A 14,660-nucleotide genomic window follows, 5' to 3' on the forward strand; every position below is an offset into this window, starting at 1 on the left:
AAATGTTTTTTTAACAATTACCTGAAATATTTACCAAGGCAAAAACGTCTACTCTAGCAGAGGCTGCGTTATTGTAATAATAATTAAAAAGAACACAGGCGTTCAACTATAAAATTAATTTAATTGAATGGTGTTTATTAGGTACATTTTATAAACGTATTTTTAAAAAACCCGTACAGTTAGAAGTCTTAATTTGAAGGGCGTTACAGGAACACCAGGGTTGCATTTCCGCTAGCTAGATTCCGCTCGGGCTGTGCGCTACCGTCGCCAACCCGCGGTGGCGGTCCGCTCATTTCCTTCTGCCACCGTAGCTGGACATAGTGTTGCATAACTCGTTTTAGCTGATCGTTTGTCAGCTTCTGATCGCCTCTGGACAAGGACGGTAGGAAACAGACACTTGACGAGCTCAAACGAAGTTAAAATAACGTTTCGCGCTTCTAGGACAGTTATTTAAACGTGCAGTGTTAAGCTAGCTACCACAACTGGCATGTGTGCTGTAAGGTGTTCCAGCATCAGCTTGGCTGTAATTACAACATGTTTCATTTTAAATGAGACATACGCTCAACCTGTCTCCTATGATGTCTAAACTATAAAGAACTTGTAGCTTTTTGTAATAAAACTAAAAGTATTGGATTAGCACTCCATTAAGCAGCATTGTGTTTCACTTTGACAGTTTAAGCCGGAAGTGGAGTTTTAATTTGGCAGACTTGACGTTAATTTAACTTTTTATTCACGTAACGTCACCTTGTTCTATATGTGCAGTGAGAAATAAAAAAAGAATTGGTTAGTAGATGAGAGTCGCACCTAAATGTGCACACAATCATCCGCTCATTAAAGCAGGTTAAGTGGAAGCGTTGTAATGTGGAACCACGTGGTTCATGACGTAGGTGAAACACAAGCTTTGTTGTTCTCATCCATCGCTCTACGCAGCTAATAAGAAAAGGTGCACTTGCCTTTTATCATGCAACAAAACCATGTCTCCTTGAGCAGAGGGCATCACGTGATGCATTCTGTTTTATTTATTTATGCAACAGCTGATGAACGTAAATGACCAGATGTCAAACTCACACACTAACCTTTGCAACTGTGTGCTTCAGAAACTCTCATGACTACAAAATGATCATCATGTCATTTTTCACAGGTGAATCGTCCAGCTTTGACCCTGAGATTTAATGTGCCTGAGAGCCTGACACACCTCTGACCTATGGCAACCTCGGATGCCACCACTTGTGCCTCGCTGAGTACCATTGTGCCTGCAGGTTTCCACTATGAAACCAAACATGTCCTGCTGAACTACCTGGGAATGCTGCCTGTTAATAGATCACAGCCACCAGCCACAGAACAAGGTGAGAGGAACGGTCTGGTTGTTACACTCGCACTATAACTTACATGCTCATGTTTTTATTTTTATTTATTTAACCAGGATAGAGACCCATTGAGGTTAAGAACCTCTTTTACGAGGGTGTCCTGGCCAAGAGGCAGCCAAAAATACAAACAGTTACAACGTCATGACAATGATAAAACACTCAATCATCAAAAGCAGTTAGTTATAAGTTACTAATGCTGTCTCTGAAGCTTTCAGTTTGGTTTTAAAGGCATTTAGTGAAACCTGCTCAGTCATTTCCAGGTTTTCTGCAGCTGGTTCCAAGCAGAAGGAGCAGAGCAGGCGAAGGCTCTCTTTCCTAACTGTGTGCGAGCAAAAGGAACAGGAAGTAGCAACTGATCGTTCGACCTTAAAGAATAGGAATCAACATTTTTTCGTGTGATTAAATTGCAAATATAAGGAGGTAACAATCCAAACACTGCCTTGTAAATAAAAACATACCAATGATTTTGTCTTCTAATGACGGCCATTTCACTCGTGAATATAATTCACAGTGATGTGTTACGGCTCTGCAGCTTGTGATGAATCTCAGAGACGCATGGTAAACCGAGTCCAGTTAAAGAAGCATTCATATATATAAGATCACCATAATCTAGTACAGATAAAAAGGTAGTTGTGACAAGTTGCTTTTTTCCTTCAAAAGAAAAACACGACTTATTACGGAAGTAGAAACCCAGCTTTAGTTTTAATTTTTTCACCAGTTTATCTATATGAGATTTAAAGGTAAGGAGTTATCTATCCAAACACCTAGGTACTTATACTCTTGGACCATCTCTATGACTTTCCCTTCCAGTGTGATTAGTTTAGGAACACTATTCGGTATTTGCCTATTTGTAAAAAACATCAACTTAGTCTTCTCAGCATTAAGGGTTAGCGTTAGCTGATGCAATGAGTGCTGGACTACGTCAAATGCTTTTTGCAGGGAGTCAAAAACCTGAGAAAGTGATGTTCCAAAACAATAGATGATCGTGTCATCTGCATAGAAATGGATATTAGCATCTTTAATATTTTGGTCCAAGTCATTGATGTACAAGATAAATAGGAGGGGCCCCAGGACTGAGCCCTGGGGCACCCCCCTCTGGACAACCCCAAAATCAGAGCAAAGATCCTCGCATTTAACACACTGTGTCCTGTTAGTCAGGTAATTTGAGAACCATGCTACTGAGTGTTCTGACAACCCAAGGCTTGGTAATCTGTTTATTAAGATAGCATGGTCAACGGTATCAAAAGCTTTAGACAGGTCTGTGAGCAGTGAGGCACAAAACTGTTTCCTATCAAGTGCTACTATAATATCATTTACCACCTTTATAACAGCTGTAGTAGTGCTCTACCCTTTTCTAAAACCCGATTGACATTTCGAGAGGATGTCATTAATAGACAAAAACTCTTTTAGCTGAACACTGACAAGTGACTCCATTATCTTGGAAAGCACGCTTAAATTTGATTTTGGCCTATAATTTGTCAAAACTGCTGGATCTCCTCCTTTTAATAATGGTAAAACATATGCCGACTTCCGCTGTGATGGAATTTCTTTGGAGTTAATTGAAAGATTAAAAAGAATTGAAAGTGGCTCTGCCTCATAATCCGCTGCCATCTTTAAAAAATAAGGTTCTATAAAATCAGGTCCAGGTGGCTTTCTGTGATCTATGTTTTTTAAAGCTTTATGAACTTCATGCACTGCAAAAGGTTTAAAGTTAAAAGGAGCTCCAGAAAAATTTGGGGGCATTATGCCAGATTTTATCAAAGGGATTCCTACAAAATTAAACAGGGAACCCACCGAAATAAAATGTTTGTTAAAACAATTTAAGATTTTGAGTCTGTTATAAACTGGAACTGAATCTCTAAGAACAAATGTAGGAAGAGCCTGAGAGATCTTTTCCACAGCAAAAGACTTGATCACTTTCCAGGATCTCTGAGGATCTTTAAGGTTTTCTGTGGTGACCGATAGAAAATATTCAGATTTTGCCTTTTTGATCAGGGAAGTACATTTATTTCTCAGCTGCCTGAAAACAGTCCAGTCAGTAGTCAACTCTGTTGCTCTTGCCTTGTCCCAAGCTCTATTTCGTTCATGTATCATGTTTGCCAATTCTGGTGAAAACCAAGGATTTTCACGGCCCTTAATCCTTTTTAATGGAGCATGTCGATTTACAATTTGCATAAAACTTTCTCTAAAAAAAGTCCAAGCCAGCAATAAATCTGTAACTCTCCATTTAACTGCTGATAAATCATGATGAAAAGCTTGTTCATTAAAATGTTTAAGATTCTTCTTACGAATTATACGTGGCTTACATTTTGGTATCTTGACATGCTTACATACTGCAACAACACAATGATCACTAAGATCATTACAAAAGACGCCAACTGAAGTAAACTTGTGTGCCACATTTGTTCAAATCAAATCAATTAAACTGGACTTTTCTGGATATCTAAGGTTCGGTCTAGTAGGCTGGTTAACTAATTAGATAAGATTGTTAGAATCACAGAAGCTTTTAAACCCATCAGAAGTTGCCTTTGTCCAATCCCAGTTGAAATCTCCTGCCAGAAGTAGTTCAGTATAAGAAACTTTAGACAGCAACTGTTTTAAAGTATGTAGTGGCTCTTTTGGGGCAGAAGGAGGTCTGTAGCACCCGACGACTATGCTTGAAAATGACTTTGTTATTTCTACCCTCAATGCCAAGAATTCCATTTGTTTACAAATAGATCGTGATAGAATTATAGAAGCATTAATCTGGATTTAACATAGATTGCTACTCCACCTCCTTTTTTGGTCTGTCCATGCGATAGACATTAAACCCATCTATATTAATGTCTTCATTTGTAACAGATTTCGTTAGCCAGGTTTCTGATATGATAACAATGTCAGCCCCTGTTGAGGTTACCCAGATTCTGACCTCGTCCATTTTATTTAGTAAACTGCACACATTTAAATGAATGTGTTTAAGACCAGACAATGATTTAAAATCAGAAGGAGTTTTAGCGCATTGTGGTTCAGGGCCTGGGTTTGGTTGTACATTCCCAGAAAGAAGTAGGAGTAAAACAATCAGCATTCTTTGTTTCACATTTTCCTTTGATTCAGTCTTTTGCTGCCTAGAAACTACGTTAGTGACTCTATTAAATGAACAAGTAAAATGATCATACAGAAGCATAAAACTTTGTAGCTTAGGTAAATCTCTGGGCAGAACTGGCGATAGACTTATATCCTGCTCAGGTAGAACTGGTGACTGTTTTTCAGTCGTGAAAGTCATAGAGTAAGTTCCTTTGTTACCATGGTTTTTCAGATTTGTGTGAATGTCAGAAGATCCAGTGTAGTGTGTCCAGAGATAATTGCTTGGGCCACAGTCCCAGCAAACCAGCAGGCTTACAAGAGTAGCTATTAGCGCCATTGTCCACCTTGTTTAACTCTTGACAGTGTTGAATAGTACTGACCTCCGTGGGGGGCAAGCCTGGCAAGAGACACAAGGTGCAATCCTAGAGCTGGTTGGCTCTAGGTAAACACAGCTAGCCTGGGCTCAGACTGGCTAGCTCCCAGACGATGTAGCAGGCCCAGGCTCGGTTCGATTTGCTCCAGGAGATGTAAGAATCCAAGGCTGGTGATGACTCGCTCCAACAGCAAACCCAAGCTGATCCACGCCAGGAGAACACAGCAGGCTTAGGCCTGATAACTCCAGTTGGATGTCTGAAGGCTCAGGCTGTGTGGTTCCAGATGAGTGAAGCAGGTACAGACCTGTAAGCTTCAGAAGGATGTAGCAGGCCCTGGCTTGAGTGGCTTTACTCCAGGTGAACACAGCTGACCTGAGCTGGTCACCTTCGGAAGGAGATGGCAGGCACGGGCCCGGAGTTCCAGATGGGTGTGGTAACCCAAACCCAAACCAGTTAGCTCTATGAGAGTGTGATTGGTTCAAATTTCAGTCAGATAGAAGGCTAAAAGCTTGCTCTAGCCCAGCCAGTTTGCTTCAGAGAGACTTTTGTCTGCTATAAAATCGTGTTCATATAGGATAAAAAGTCCTTAAAAACTGGTGAACTCAAACATTTCACATACAAAGGAGGTGCTGCCATCTTGGATTTTTTTTTTGCTTCAACCGAACGTGTTTTTAGTGTGTAAGGCGTGTGGCCACCTGTTTACCTGCTCGCCTCACTTTGCTCCTGCTGAGCTGGACCTTTTAAAACACATCTCAACATAGCACCACTCAGCTGCAGTTTCTCTGGTATTCCAGTGTGGTGTCCAGACTTTTCTCTTTCCGGACGCTCTTATTGAAACCCTCTGCCATATCCTTTTGTCTTGAATACTGTCCACCCTGTCCTGGTTGTGCTCGGCATTCAAAAGACTAAGATCAGTTTATTTCAACACAGATTCTGTCCTCCGTGGATTTCCTCCTGCAAAAGTGTAACGCATGTGTAAACTATTGTGCTTTCTTTGTACGAGGCAAAGACATTACAATTAGAACAGTTGTCTTGTTCAAATGCAGTTGTGCATTTCACTAATGATTGTTTAGATTTTTTGTGGTTTATAAATTGGGTAATTAAAGATATAATCAGTTATGGAGAGGTTTTATTAAGAAAACATTAGACGTCGCATAGACTTCTGTGTATTTCCCTGTTTCTGAGACTGAAATGGGCTAAGAGGTGCAGATGAGTGGCTGGTCCCTGCTTTCCGCTCGACTCGGTCCAATTTCTGACAGCCTGTCATGTGCAATCAGTGTGGGATTACTCACACACCAAAGGCTGAAGCTAAATAGTTGTCTGTCTGCGTGCTGAGACAGCAAAACGACCAGGAACCACCCCCCCACCCCAGCTCTGATCCTCAGGGTGTGCGTGCACCAGATGAAAAGGTAGAAACCAGACAGAGTTTGACTCCAGTGTTTGGAAAACTTGAATAATTAACCTGCTGTTGAGGACGCTGTTCTTCAAACCAGTTAAAATGGTCACCAGTTCCTCAGTGGAAGTAAACAAAGCCTGAATATTTCCCTTCAAACAGTCGTGATCCTTCCCGGTTGAGCGACTTCCCTCTGAATGTGTTTGGATTCTTGAGCAGTGCTGGGTTCCTTACATCCCCAGCAGCAGACCCAGTCCTGTCCAGTGGTGCTCTGAAACCGCCCGGCGACAGAACCCTCGTCAGATATTCCTCCTTATTTTAGCTCCATCATTTCATTTAAGAAGAAATACAGATGAACTGGAAATGAAATCTATCATCTGCAAAGACTTCTCCTCCATTCCTGCAGATAACTAGGTTTAGTGTGCATGAATCCTGAGCGTTACTCTTTGATCCATTTGCCAAACTTTGATCTGATTAGTTATCCAGAATGAAAGAAACCGAAGGATAAAAGTGGAGACGGACGAAGCTCTGAGGCAGCTGAAGGACGAAGTGTCTGCCTGTAAGTCCACGCTGAAGACTGACGTCAGGTTTTTACAACAACTTTGCTTCTGCATGGAAGCCTCTGGTCTCTCGCCACTGACACGTCTGATGTGTGGTCTGCAGCTGCCTCCGGTTTGGGCTTTGACCACCTCCTGTCTCCAGTGTTCAGCCCAGTGGACCCAGAGAGCTCGGTGGAAGACTGCCTCGCTGCAGTTGGAGACAAAGTGGCCATCGAGCTTGGCACACACCTGGCCACAGCTGCCCAAGCACTCCTCAGCGGGTGAGCTCATGTTTGAGGGAGTGTTTCACATTAAACATTTTATAACCATTTATACCTGAAAAAGCTCAAGTTTTTGTCCTCTGCTAAGATTTTCTCACTGCACCAACAGAAAATACAAAGTTCACAATCTCACGGGAACGACCGAGTCCGTGCTGGTTAACGGCTGCTTTGGGAATTCATGAGACGTTCTACCGGAAGAGAATAAATGGAATTCAGTGTGAAAGTCGGGCCAAGTGTTTAGATTTGGTCTAGTTTACAAACATACAGCTCCACTCCCGTGTTGATGCTTGTTCTTTCTGTTGGAACAACCCAGACTTGCATTAAGAAGTTAGGATGTGTGCATCTCTGGAGATGATTAAACCCAATATGAGTAGTTTCTATTCTAACTTAGCGTTGTTTGGAGTGAGTGTTGATTTCTGCTAACGTTTATGTGTTTTAGACCTCTGGACTACCCACGTTTCAGAAGCACGACCCTGGATCTGTCATTGCACACACAAGGAGGCTGGAACAAGGTGAGTCAGTCGCATCTTCTAAGCTGCTGTGCTTAAAACCGTTATTCCAGATAGAAACCTGCTTCATGGCTCACCACCTGCAGGTTCTGGTGCCTCTGGTGTTGCTCCAGGCTCTGCACAGGGAGGGTCAATCTCTGGAAACACTGTTGGAAGTGGGGCTGCACTTCCTGGAGGAGGAGGAAGCTGATTGCATCATCCAGCAAGGAGGATGGGTGAGTTTTGCAACTCAAGCGATTTGACATGAGTGAGGAATAACCATCATGGAAGGAGAAGCTCCTGGGTCTGGGTGGATTCAGACTCCACTACCAAGAGTCTGGGACGATGAAAGAAGGATCCAGATTATTACACTGATGGAAAAGCGAGAATGTAGATTTCCAAATGACCAGATGAGGGCGTCAGTGACTGATTTGATCATTTATATCGAGTTAAACCCGTTGATTACAACGATCACGGCCTGAATTTAAATCTTTGTTTTTAAATTAGAATAATGCAGTTTACCGAGCTTGTAAGAGACTTCTGGAGGTGAACAGTCAGATGTCAGGGAGAGTATTCAGAGTTGTGACGGGGTGATTTTTTAACGTTTCATGTCAGGATCAGAACACCGCTTCAGCTCGGCAGGCTGTAAGAAGTGGAACTCTTCCTGTAATGAGGTCATCCTGAGGAGGAGCCGCGGGACGTGACACGCCAACCGTTTTGTTTGTCGCCGTTAACCTCACGATGTTCTGCCTGGTTCCACGCATCGAACACAGAACACTGGCTTCAAACAAAGCCACGCTTTTGCTCAGTTATGTCATAGGAGATGAGGAGGGATGGGGGGGCATGATGAGAGTTGCGATAGGCAGGATGGGAAGCCAAGCAGGGGAGGGGTGAGAGATCAGCAGCCAGTGAGAGCACGGTTAGATGTTTATCACTGTGACATCTGCCTGCATGGACTCTCTCCACCTCCACCTCATCGCCACCACTCGCTCGCCTTTTGGACTTCTGAGGGATTTTCGCATCCGAGTGTAAACCGGAGCTTTGGCGACTTCGCACCAAGGTAGGAGGTTTTTCTTTGGAGCCACTCAAACGATGACCCCATTAGTCGTGATGGGACAAATTGTCAGAAGCTGAACTGGTGTTTGCTTACTGGCAGCATGGCTGCCACTTCCTACGGAGTCAGAGGCAGCCATCTCAGTCGTCTGAGGAAAGTTATTACCATGCTATAAAGGCTAAAACTGTGCATTTTGAATCGTAATTTTGGCACAAATCAGATGTTTCGTGGTTTAAATGTTTATTCTGTTAATCTTACAGATTCTAGCGTGACAGAGGCACATGACACACGTAACGTTACGGTTGAGTGGCTCTGATAATTCCTTTGTTGGTTTCGGCAGAAGATTGTGACCCTAATGTGGTGTTCGGTCCATTTGGCACGAACAAAGGTGCCTGGCCTCAGGCGGGTAGGAGGTGTGATGAGGTCTTCCTGACACATCAGACGTCGTCCTTCTGACGGGCTGAAAACTGCTGCTGCGCTCTGATGAGTGCTGACGGCTGCTTCTCACCTCCGAGCAAGGAGAGAGAAATCACCAAACCCCGGCTGCAGTTTTCAGTTTATATTTACACGAGTTTCTCCTCTGAGAAGTCCTGGTGCTGCAGGGACGAAGCTGGTGTGAGGGCTCCAGTCCAGGCAGAGGACGTCCCTCTGCTGACTTACGTAAGCAGTAGGAGACCAGGCCCAAGAGTCCACGACTGCACGCATCTAATAAAAAATACAAATCCGAGCATCCATGTTTCTGCATCTGTTCGTTAGTCTAACTGTTCACTCGATGCTCGGTTAAATGTACCGATGCAGATTTAAAGCTGCAGATAAAAAGGCCACATTTGCATCAGTAAAGTTAACAAGATTTTAGATTGATGTCTATTTTAGGTGATTTCTGATCCACTAGAATGTCTCAGCAGGAAAGATGGAGGAGGACTGATGCTGCGTCTGCGGTGATGAGGGTGTTGTAGCGGTCTGTTGTGGTGAAGAGCTGAGCCGGAGAGCGAGGCTCGATTTACCGGTCCGTCTACGTTCCTACCCTCTCCTACAGTCACGAGCTTTGGTAGTGACCGAAAGGACGAGATTACACACGCAAGCAGCCGAAATGAGTTTTCTTTGCAGGTTGTCTGGGCTCTAGGTAGGGTGAGAGACTCGGTCATCCAGGAGGGGCTCATAGCAAAACTGCTGCTCCTCCACATCGAGGGGAGCCAGTTGAGGTGGCTTGGGCATCTAATTCCATTTTTGGTTCTTTTTTAAACACAGGAAAGGTTTCTCTTCCTTGCTGTGTTTAGGAAGCGACGCCACCACCAGCGTCCGCTCTGAGGAGGTTTGCAGATGCAAACGAGAGTTTTTAACTCAAAACAAAAATGGAATCGTATTTAAGTTACTTCATGCAGATTTTCTGGAGATTTCTTTGTTTCTTTAGACTAATAAGATAAAATGTCTAAAAAATGAGTTGTTTTTTAAACTTTCTGTAGTGTAGCTCTAGATTTTTACAGTGAACAGACGGCTAACGGTCTTGTAGCAAAACGCACACACAGAAGTTTTCTGGTGGAGACCTGACCGCCCTGTTCTGCAGATCGAGGCTGCGTCCGAAGGGGAGAGGATTTTCTCCCTCGTGCAAATCAGCTTATGAAGAACTCAACCCTAACCCTAACCCTAGGATGACGATGGGATGCTGTTAGATTTAATCTTGTCCATTCCACCCGCGCCACAGCTGGTGTGCTGAGGGAAATGACCTTAAATGTTATTCGATATAAACGCAAGACCAATGTCCATAGTCTGCTCACAGGCGCTCTAATGGAGACTTCTGTGGAGGTTTATCAGATGTTTATGCTAACTCCTCAGTTTTACTGCTGAATCCCATTGGTTCATGTGACACGCAGCACAGCTGCGACCTCTTCTAGGTCACCTCGAGCATCAACACCTGCTAACGCCTCGTCACAAATCCTATCTACTCAGGTTACTTCTTTTTTTGTGCAATCTGCTAAATTCGTCTACTCTGTCAGTAGTTTGGTTCAACTGTCTGTAGCTCGTCTTACGGGGAGCGCTGCTCACGTTCTGATATCACATTCATGCTCGTTTCTGTGCCACAGGGTGGAATATTGGTCTTGGTGCCAGAGGAGCAGTGTGGTTCGACTGTAGCTGAAGACAGCAACGACATTTGCATCATCCCGGAGGAGCAGCATCCGGACCGGCCCAGTCCGCTGCTCTGCACAGCCGACAGCAGCGAGCAGAGCTCCTGGCAGACGGAAAGCCTTCCCGTGTCTCTGGCTGGTCACGAGTCCTGGGCACAGGTCGGTGCAATGGACCCCGAGGATGTCAAGAGTCTGGACAGCAACGAGGGCGTGGCGCTGGCCGAGGAGCGCAGTGAGAACAACTCCTCCAACTCGGACATCGTCCACGTGGAACGCGAGGAAGCCGAGCTGCTGGAGGAGGGCGGTGAGGTTGGAGTCACAGAAGAAAGTATGATTAGCGTTTTAGGAACAGAGAGCGAGCTAGCTGAGCTGAGGGCGGAGTTTCAAGACCAGACTTCAGGTGTTCCAGTGCCGACTGGGCCAGACTGTACAGCCGCTGCATTCTTGGTTTCACTGGAGCCGGCCGTGGTCCTGGAGACACCCGTCAGCTTGTCTGAAGAGCCCTCTCTCATCTCCGCAGAACCAGAGCTACTTCCCCCTGTCCCAGAACCTGCTGATTGTGAATTTTCAGCACCGTTACTTGTTCCTGCAGTAGAACCAGAACCAGAACCTGTGCCTCCTGAGATAGAAATCCCTGCTCTAGCCAAGAAAAACGTAGCGGCACCAGCAGAAACTGAGGTCACATCAGAGCCAACGTCCGAGCTACAGCAGGAAGTGGAGCCTGTCCTAGTGCCTCATCACCCAGAACCGGATACCACAGAGACTGCAACACCAGCGTCCGAGGTCCCGGCTGTGGAGATAGCAGTGGCTTCTGCTGAAGTCCCCACCGAGGAGGCCCCTGTAAACGCCCCAGCGATCTTCATAGATGCCCCTGTAGCTCCTAAGGAGGCCCCTCCTCAGGAGGAACCAGTGAAGCCAGCACCTGCAGCTGAGTTACAGATGCTGTTTTATGGAGGCTCTGCGCTGGTGCTACTCGCTGCCCTTCTATACGGCATCATTTCACTAAAGAGGAGGTAGAGAAATGAAATGTCAAGAGGGAGAATGCAAGGCAAGTGATGAAAGTAAATCATTTAAGTTAGACCTTTAAAATTAAGTTGATCTAATTTAGCATCTTTGAAAGTCTGAAGTCCACTAAGTGCCCCTAAGCTGACCAAACCCTCCTCTGCAGCTGCTCTAGTCCTCCAGCTTCAAACGCCACACGTCTGATCGGTTTTCTGTTGTCTTTGACTCCCAACCTCTTCTGTAGGATTTTAGTTTTAGACTGAAATCAGTTCTCGGTGGCTTCAGTTTGTTGTTTAGTCCCACCGGTCAGTAACCCTGTGTGGAAAAAGTTGGTCTTGGAGATGAAAGTTAAAGCAGGCATCACTGTCATTTAAAGCCTTCCCATACAAGTTTTTAATTCAGATTTACCTTCTGAGGACAAATTCTTAAATCCAATGTGGTATTTTATATTCTGTGAAACTTCCGAGTTGCAGCAGGAAAACTGGGATAATCTCTTCATGAACTTTAAACATTACTGCAAATGCAAATAAGTTTTATTTGTGTCACTTACACCAATAAAGGATTTTTGCCCTACCATGCATACAAATCCATTTTTATTGTGCGTGAATGCTTACTGCTGTTGCTGCTTCATGTAGAAACATCCATCCTTACAAAGATGCTTGTTTTTGTCCTACGATGCAATCTTAGATCCTGTTTCACACACGGGTTTGCCCCCATCTGAGTAGAGCGCTTTAGTGGGACTTCATTTACGTTGAATACGTGCTATTAAACTTCAGCTTTAAATCATTTAAGCTACACAAATAACAAAATTCAGGTTTATCATGAAAATATAGTTTTGTTTGTTCCATGAATATAAAACAAGCCAAGTCTCAAACTCAACTCTCAATTCTCCATTTTCACACAAGACTAAACTTAAATGAGTCCCCAGTTTGCTTTGGTTCGTTACGACTATGTGAGCTTTGCAAATGCCAGCTCCTTCCACAGCTGGCTGGTCCTGAGGACGAACGGGTCTGTTTCAAATTCAGCCGTCTGAAGTCACCTGGACCCAGCACAGCAGACCAGCTGGTGCACTGTAGTGAAGAGCATTCTCAGCAGCTGTGGCGTCTGTACACAAATCCCCTTCACCAGGGTGAGAGTGAGGGCCATGATGACCCGCTCCTGGTGGAGGTGCTCCAGAACCACTCCTCGCTTCATCAGCTGGTCCACTTCATCTGCAAGGTGATCCTTCCAGTGCTGTGATGCAGAAACAACAGCTGCATTAGTCAGAGCATCTCCGCTGAATGACATACATGACATTTACCAGATGACGTCACAACACTAACTCGGAGCAGACGCACCTCAGAAGGAGACCTTGAGATTTTCCTACTCAGGTTCTGAGTAGCCTGGGTCACAACATTGTGTTCAAACTGGGCCGCGATCTCTCTCAGCCCTTCTGCGACAGCTTGGAAGTCTACAAGTTCTCCTGCATGGCCTGCAGCTGGAACACAGAGCATCACTGCAACAAACCCTCATGCTCACGTCTGTGTGCGGACGCAAGTCTGGCACACATCAGATACTAAAGTCGTGTAAAATCCTGTTCTCACTCACATATTCGATCTGACTTGTAAATAGGAACCAGCCGATCAGACATTTTACTGCGGGGACTTTTGGACTTTAACTAGCCAGGAGGTAAACAAACACCCTGACCTACCAAATCCGACTTGACCTGTTAACTTCAAACCACTAGAACATCTAAATAATACAAACTAAAACAGGGAGACTTACCGAGAGGCTGCGGGTCGACCTGGGGCTGAATGTCATCTATAGACAATGTAATTCTTCCTGGCAAGTGCCCATCGGCTTCAAGCTCTCCATGGTCCGGAGTGTTTACCTGGTGCTCGTGGCGGTTTATAGCCCATTCAACCGCTAATTCGTTGCAAAGGGAAATTAGCTCATTTCTGTAAAGCTGGTCGATGCAGTCTGCCTGGAGGAAGGCGACAATAACACGAGCCGCGTCTTCACTGCTCGCTAGACTCCCCGAGATGTCCATCGACGTTCAGTCATTAAACACGCTGTTTAGGAACAGGACGCAGTTTGGTCGCGTTAGCTAGTTAGCAACTCAACAGCTCAGCGTCTACTTCTAAAACACGCCTTAAGAAGAACGTTTCTTTCATCTTATGCATTTAAACGATTCTGGAGAGTGACGTCTGAGGGGGGCCCAATCCTGGTCCTGGGGGGCCCACCGGTATCCAGCAGGTTTTGTGGTTTCTCTGCTCCAAGTTCCAACACACTTGATTCAGTGGTTGAATCACCTGTGCAGCAGTTCATCAGGCTCTACAGAAGCCTGTTAATCACCTGCTGATTGAATTCAGGAGTGTGGAAGAAGGGTTAAAACTAAAACCTGCTGGATACCGGCCCCCCAGGACCAGGATTGGGCACGGCACCCCTGAGACGCTAGGTTAGCATAGCTTAATGCTAATGTTAGCTTTTGATCAAGGATCACAGTGGGTTGAGCAAAACTAACCGTTAATAACAAAAACTGCCTTTTTGACTTCATTTAAAACAACTCGTGTACTCACTGTGGTCTTCCGATATGGAACAAATTATTTCTCTCCATCAAATGAGTTCAAGAAGCTCCTAAAGTCCACAACACACGTACGTGTGCGCGTGATCTTTGGTGATGCGTTCAGGACAATCGGAATTTGCAGAGTTAGCATCTTGCGTGCCGATGCCTTCAAGAGCATTTGAACTTTCTCCATTTAAATGCAAAATTATGTTTAAGTATCAAACATTAAGATTAAACTGTATAATTACGTTTCAATGTCGCTATAATTCACAACATTCATGCGGGAGGAGGAAGTAGAAAGCAGACGCTTACATACAGGTTACTTTGCGTATATACATGTCGATGGTTACTAAAAAAACTTCCTTATAAGTAAAATGAAGACATGGGCGTAGTCAAAATCAAATAAGCATTTTTAGGAAGGAGAAAAGTGG

The 14,660-nt window shown here is 44.6% G+C and overlaps 2 protein-coding genes across 3 annotated transcripts; one reads left to right on the forward strand and one right to left on the reverse strand.

The window, feature by feature from the left end:
- Nucleotides 1–226: 226 nt before the first annotated feature.
- On the forward strand, nt 227–12,260 carry bcl2l13 (BCL2 like 13). The gene is made up of 7 exons (XM_015965456.3): nt 227–382; nt 1,142–1,346; nt 6,676–6,756; nt 6,861–7,017; nt 7,457–7,529; nt 7,613–7,741; nt 10,641–12,260. Exons 2-7 carry the CDS (start codon nt 1,205–1,207, stop codon nt 11,697–11,699), a joined length of 1,641 nt encoding a protein of 546 aa, XP_015820942.3. The 5' UTR covers nt 227–382; nt 1,142–1,204; the 3' UTR covers nt 11,700–12,260.
- Nucleotides 12,200–14,538, reverse strand: bida (BH3 interacting domain death agonist). Of its 2 annotated transcripts, none has more exons than XM_015965462.3 (4): nt 14,243–14,538; nt 13,449–13,735; nt 13,022–13,155; nt 12,200–12,917 (listed from the first exon to the last, which is right to left on the reverse strand). In XM_015965462.3, the coding sequence occupies exons 2-4, from the start codon at nt 13,711–13,713 to the stop codon at nt 12,720–12,722; spliced, it is 597 nt and encodes a 198-aa protein (XP_015820948.3). In that variant the 5' UTR covers nt 13,714–13,735; nt 14,243–14,538; the 3' UTR covers nt 12,200–12,719. The 2 variants fall into 2 exon arrangements, with proteins under 2 accessions (XP_015820948.3, XP_015820946.3); XM_015965460.3 differs by having other exon boundaries at nt 13,022–13,161.
- Between the last annotated feature and the right edge of the window lie 122 nt (nt 14,539–14,660).

The sequence above is a fragment of the Nothobranchius furzeri genome, chromosome 4 (genome assembly GCF_043380555.1).
Source record: "Nothobranchius furzeri strain GRZ-AD chromosome 4, NfurGRZ-RIMD1, whole genome shotgun sequence".
Taxonomy (NCBI): domain Eukaryota; kingdom Metazoa; phylum Chordata; class Actinopteri; order Cyprinodontiformes; family Nothobranchiidae; genus Nothobranchius; species Nothobranchius furzeri.

Bases quoted from the DNA above. Each gene is read 5' to 3' on its own strand.
- bcl2l13 (XM_015965456.3), top strand. From the start codon at position 1,205: ATGGCAACCTCGGATGCCACCACTTGTGCCTCGCTGAGTACCATTGTG. The intron at 6,757-6,860 runs GTAAGTCCACGC...TGTGGTCTGCAG, and splicing joins GAAGGACGAAGTGTCTGCCT to CTGCCTCCGGTTTGGGCTTT. The intron at 7,530-7,612 runs GTGAGTCAGTCG...CACCACCTGCAG, and splicing joins CACAAGGAGGCTGGAACAAG to GTTCTGGTGCCTCTGGTGTT.
- bida (XM_015965460.3), bottom strand. From the start codon at position 13,713: ATGGACATCTCGGGGAGTCTAGCGAGCAGTGAAGACGCGGCTCGTGTT. The intron at 13,162-13,448 runs GTAAGTCTCCCT...TCTGTGTTCCAG, and splicing joins GGTCGACCCGCAGCCTCTCG to CTGCAGGCCATGCAGGAGAA. The intron at 12,918-13,021 runs GTGCGTCTGCTC...TCTGCATCACAG, and splicing joins TCTCAAGGTCTCCTTCTGAG to CACTGGAAGGATCACCTTGC.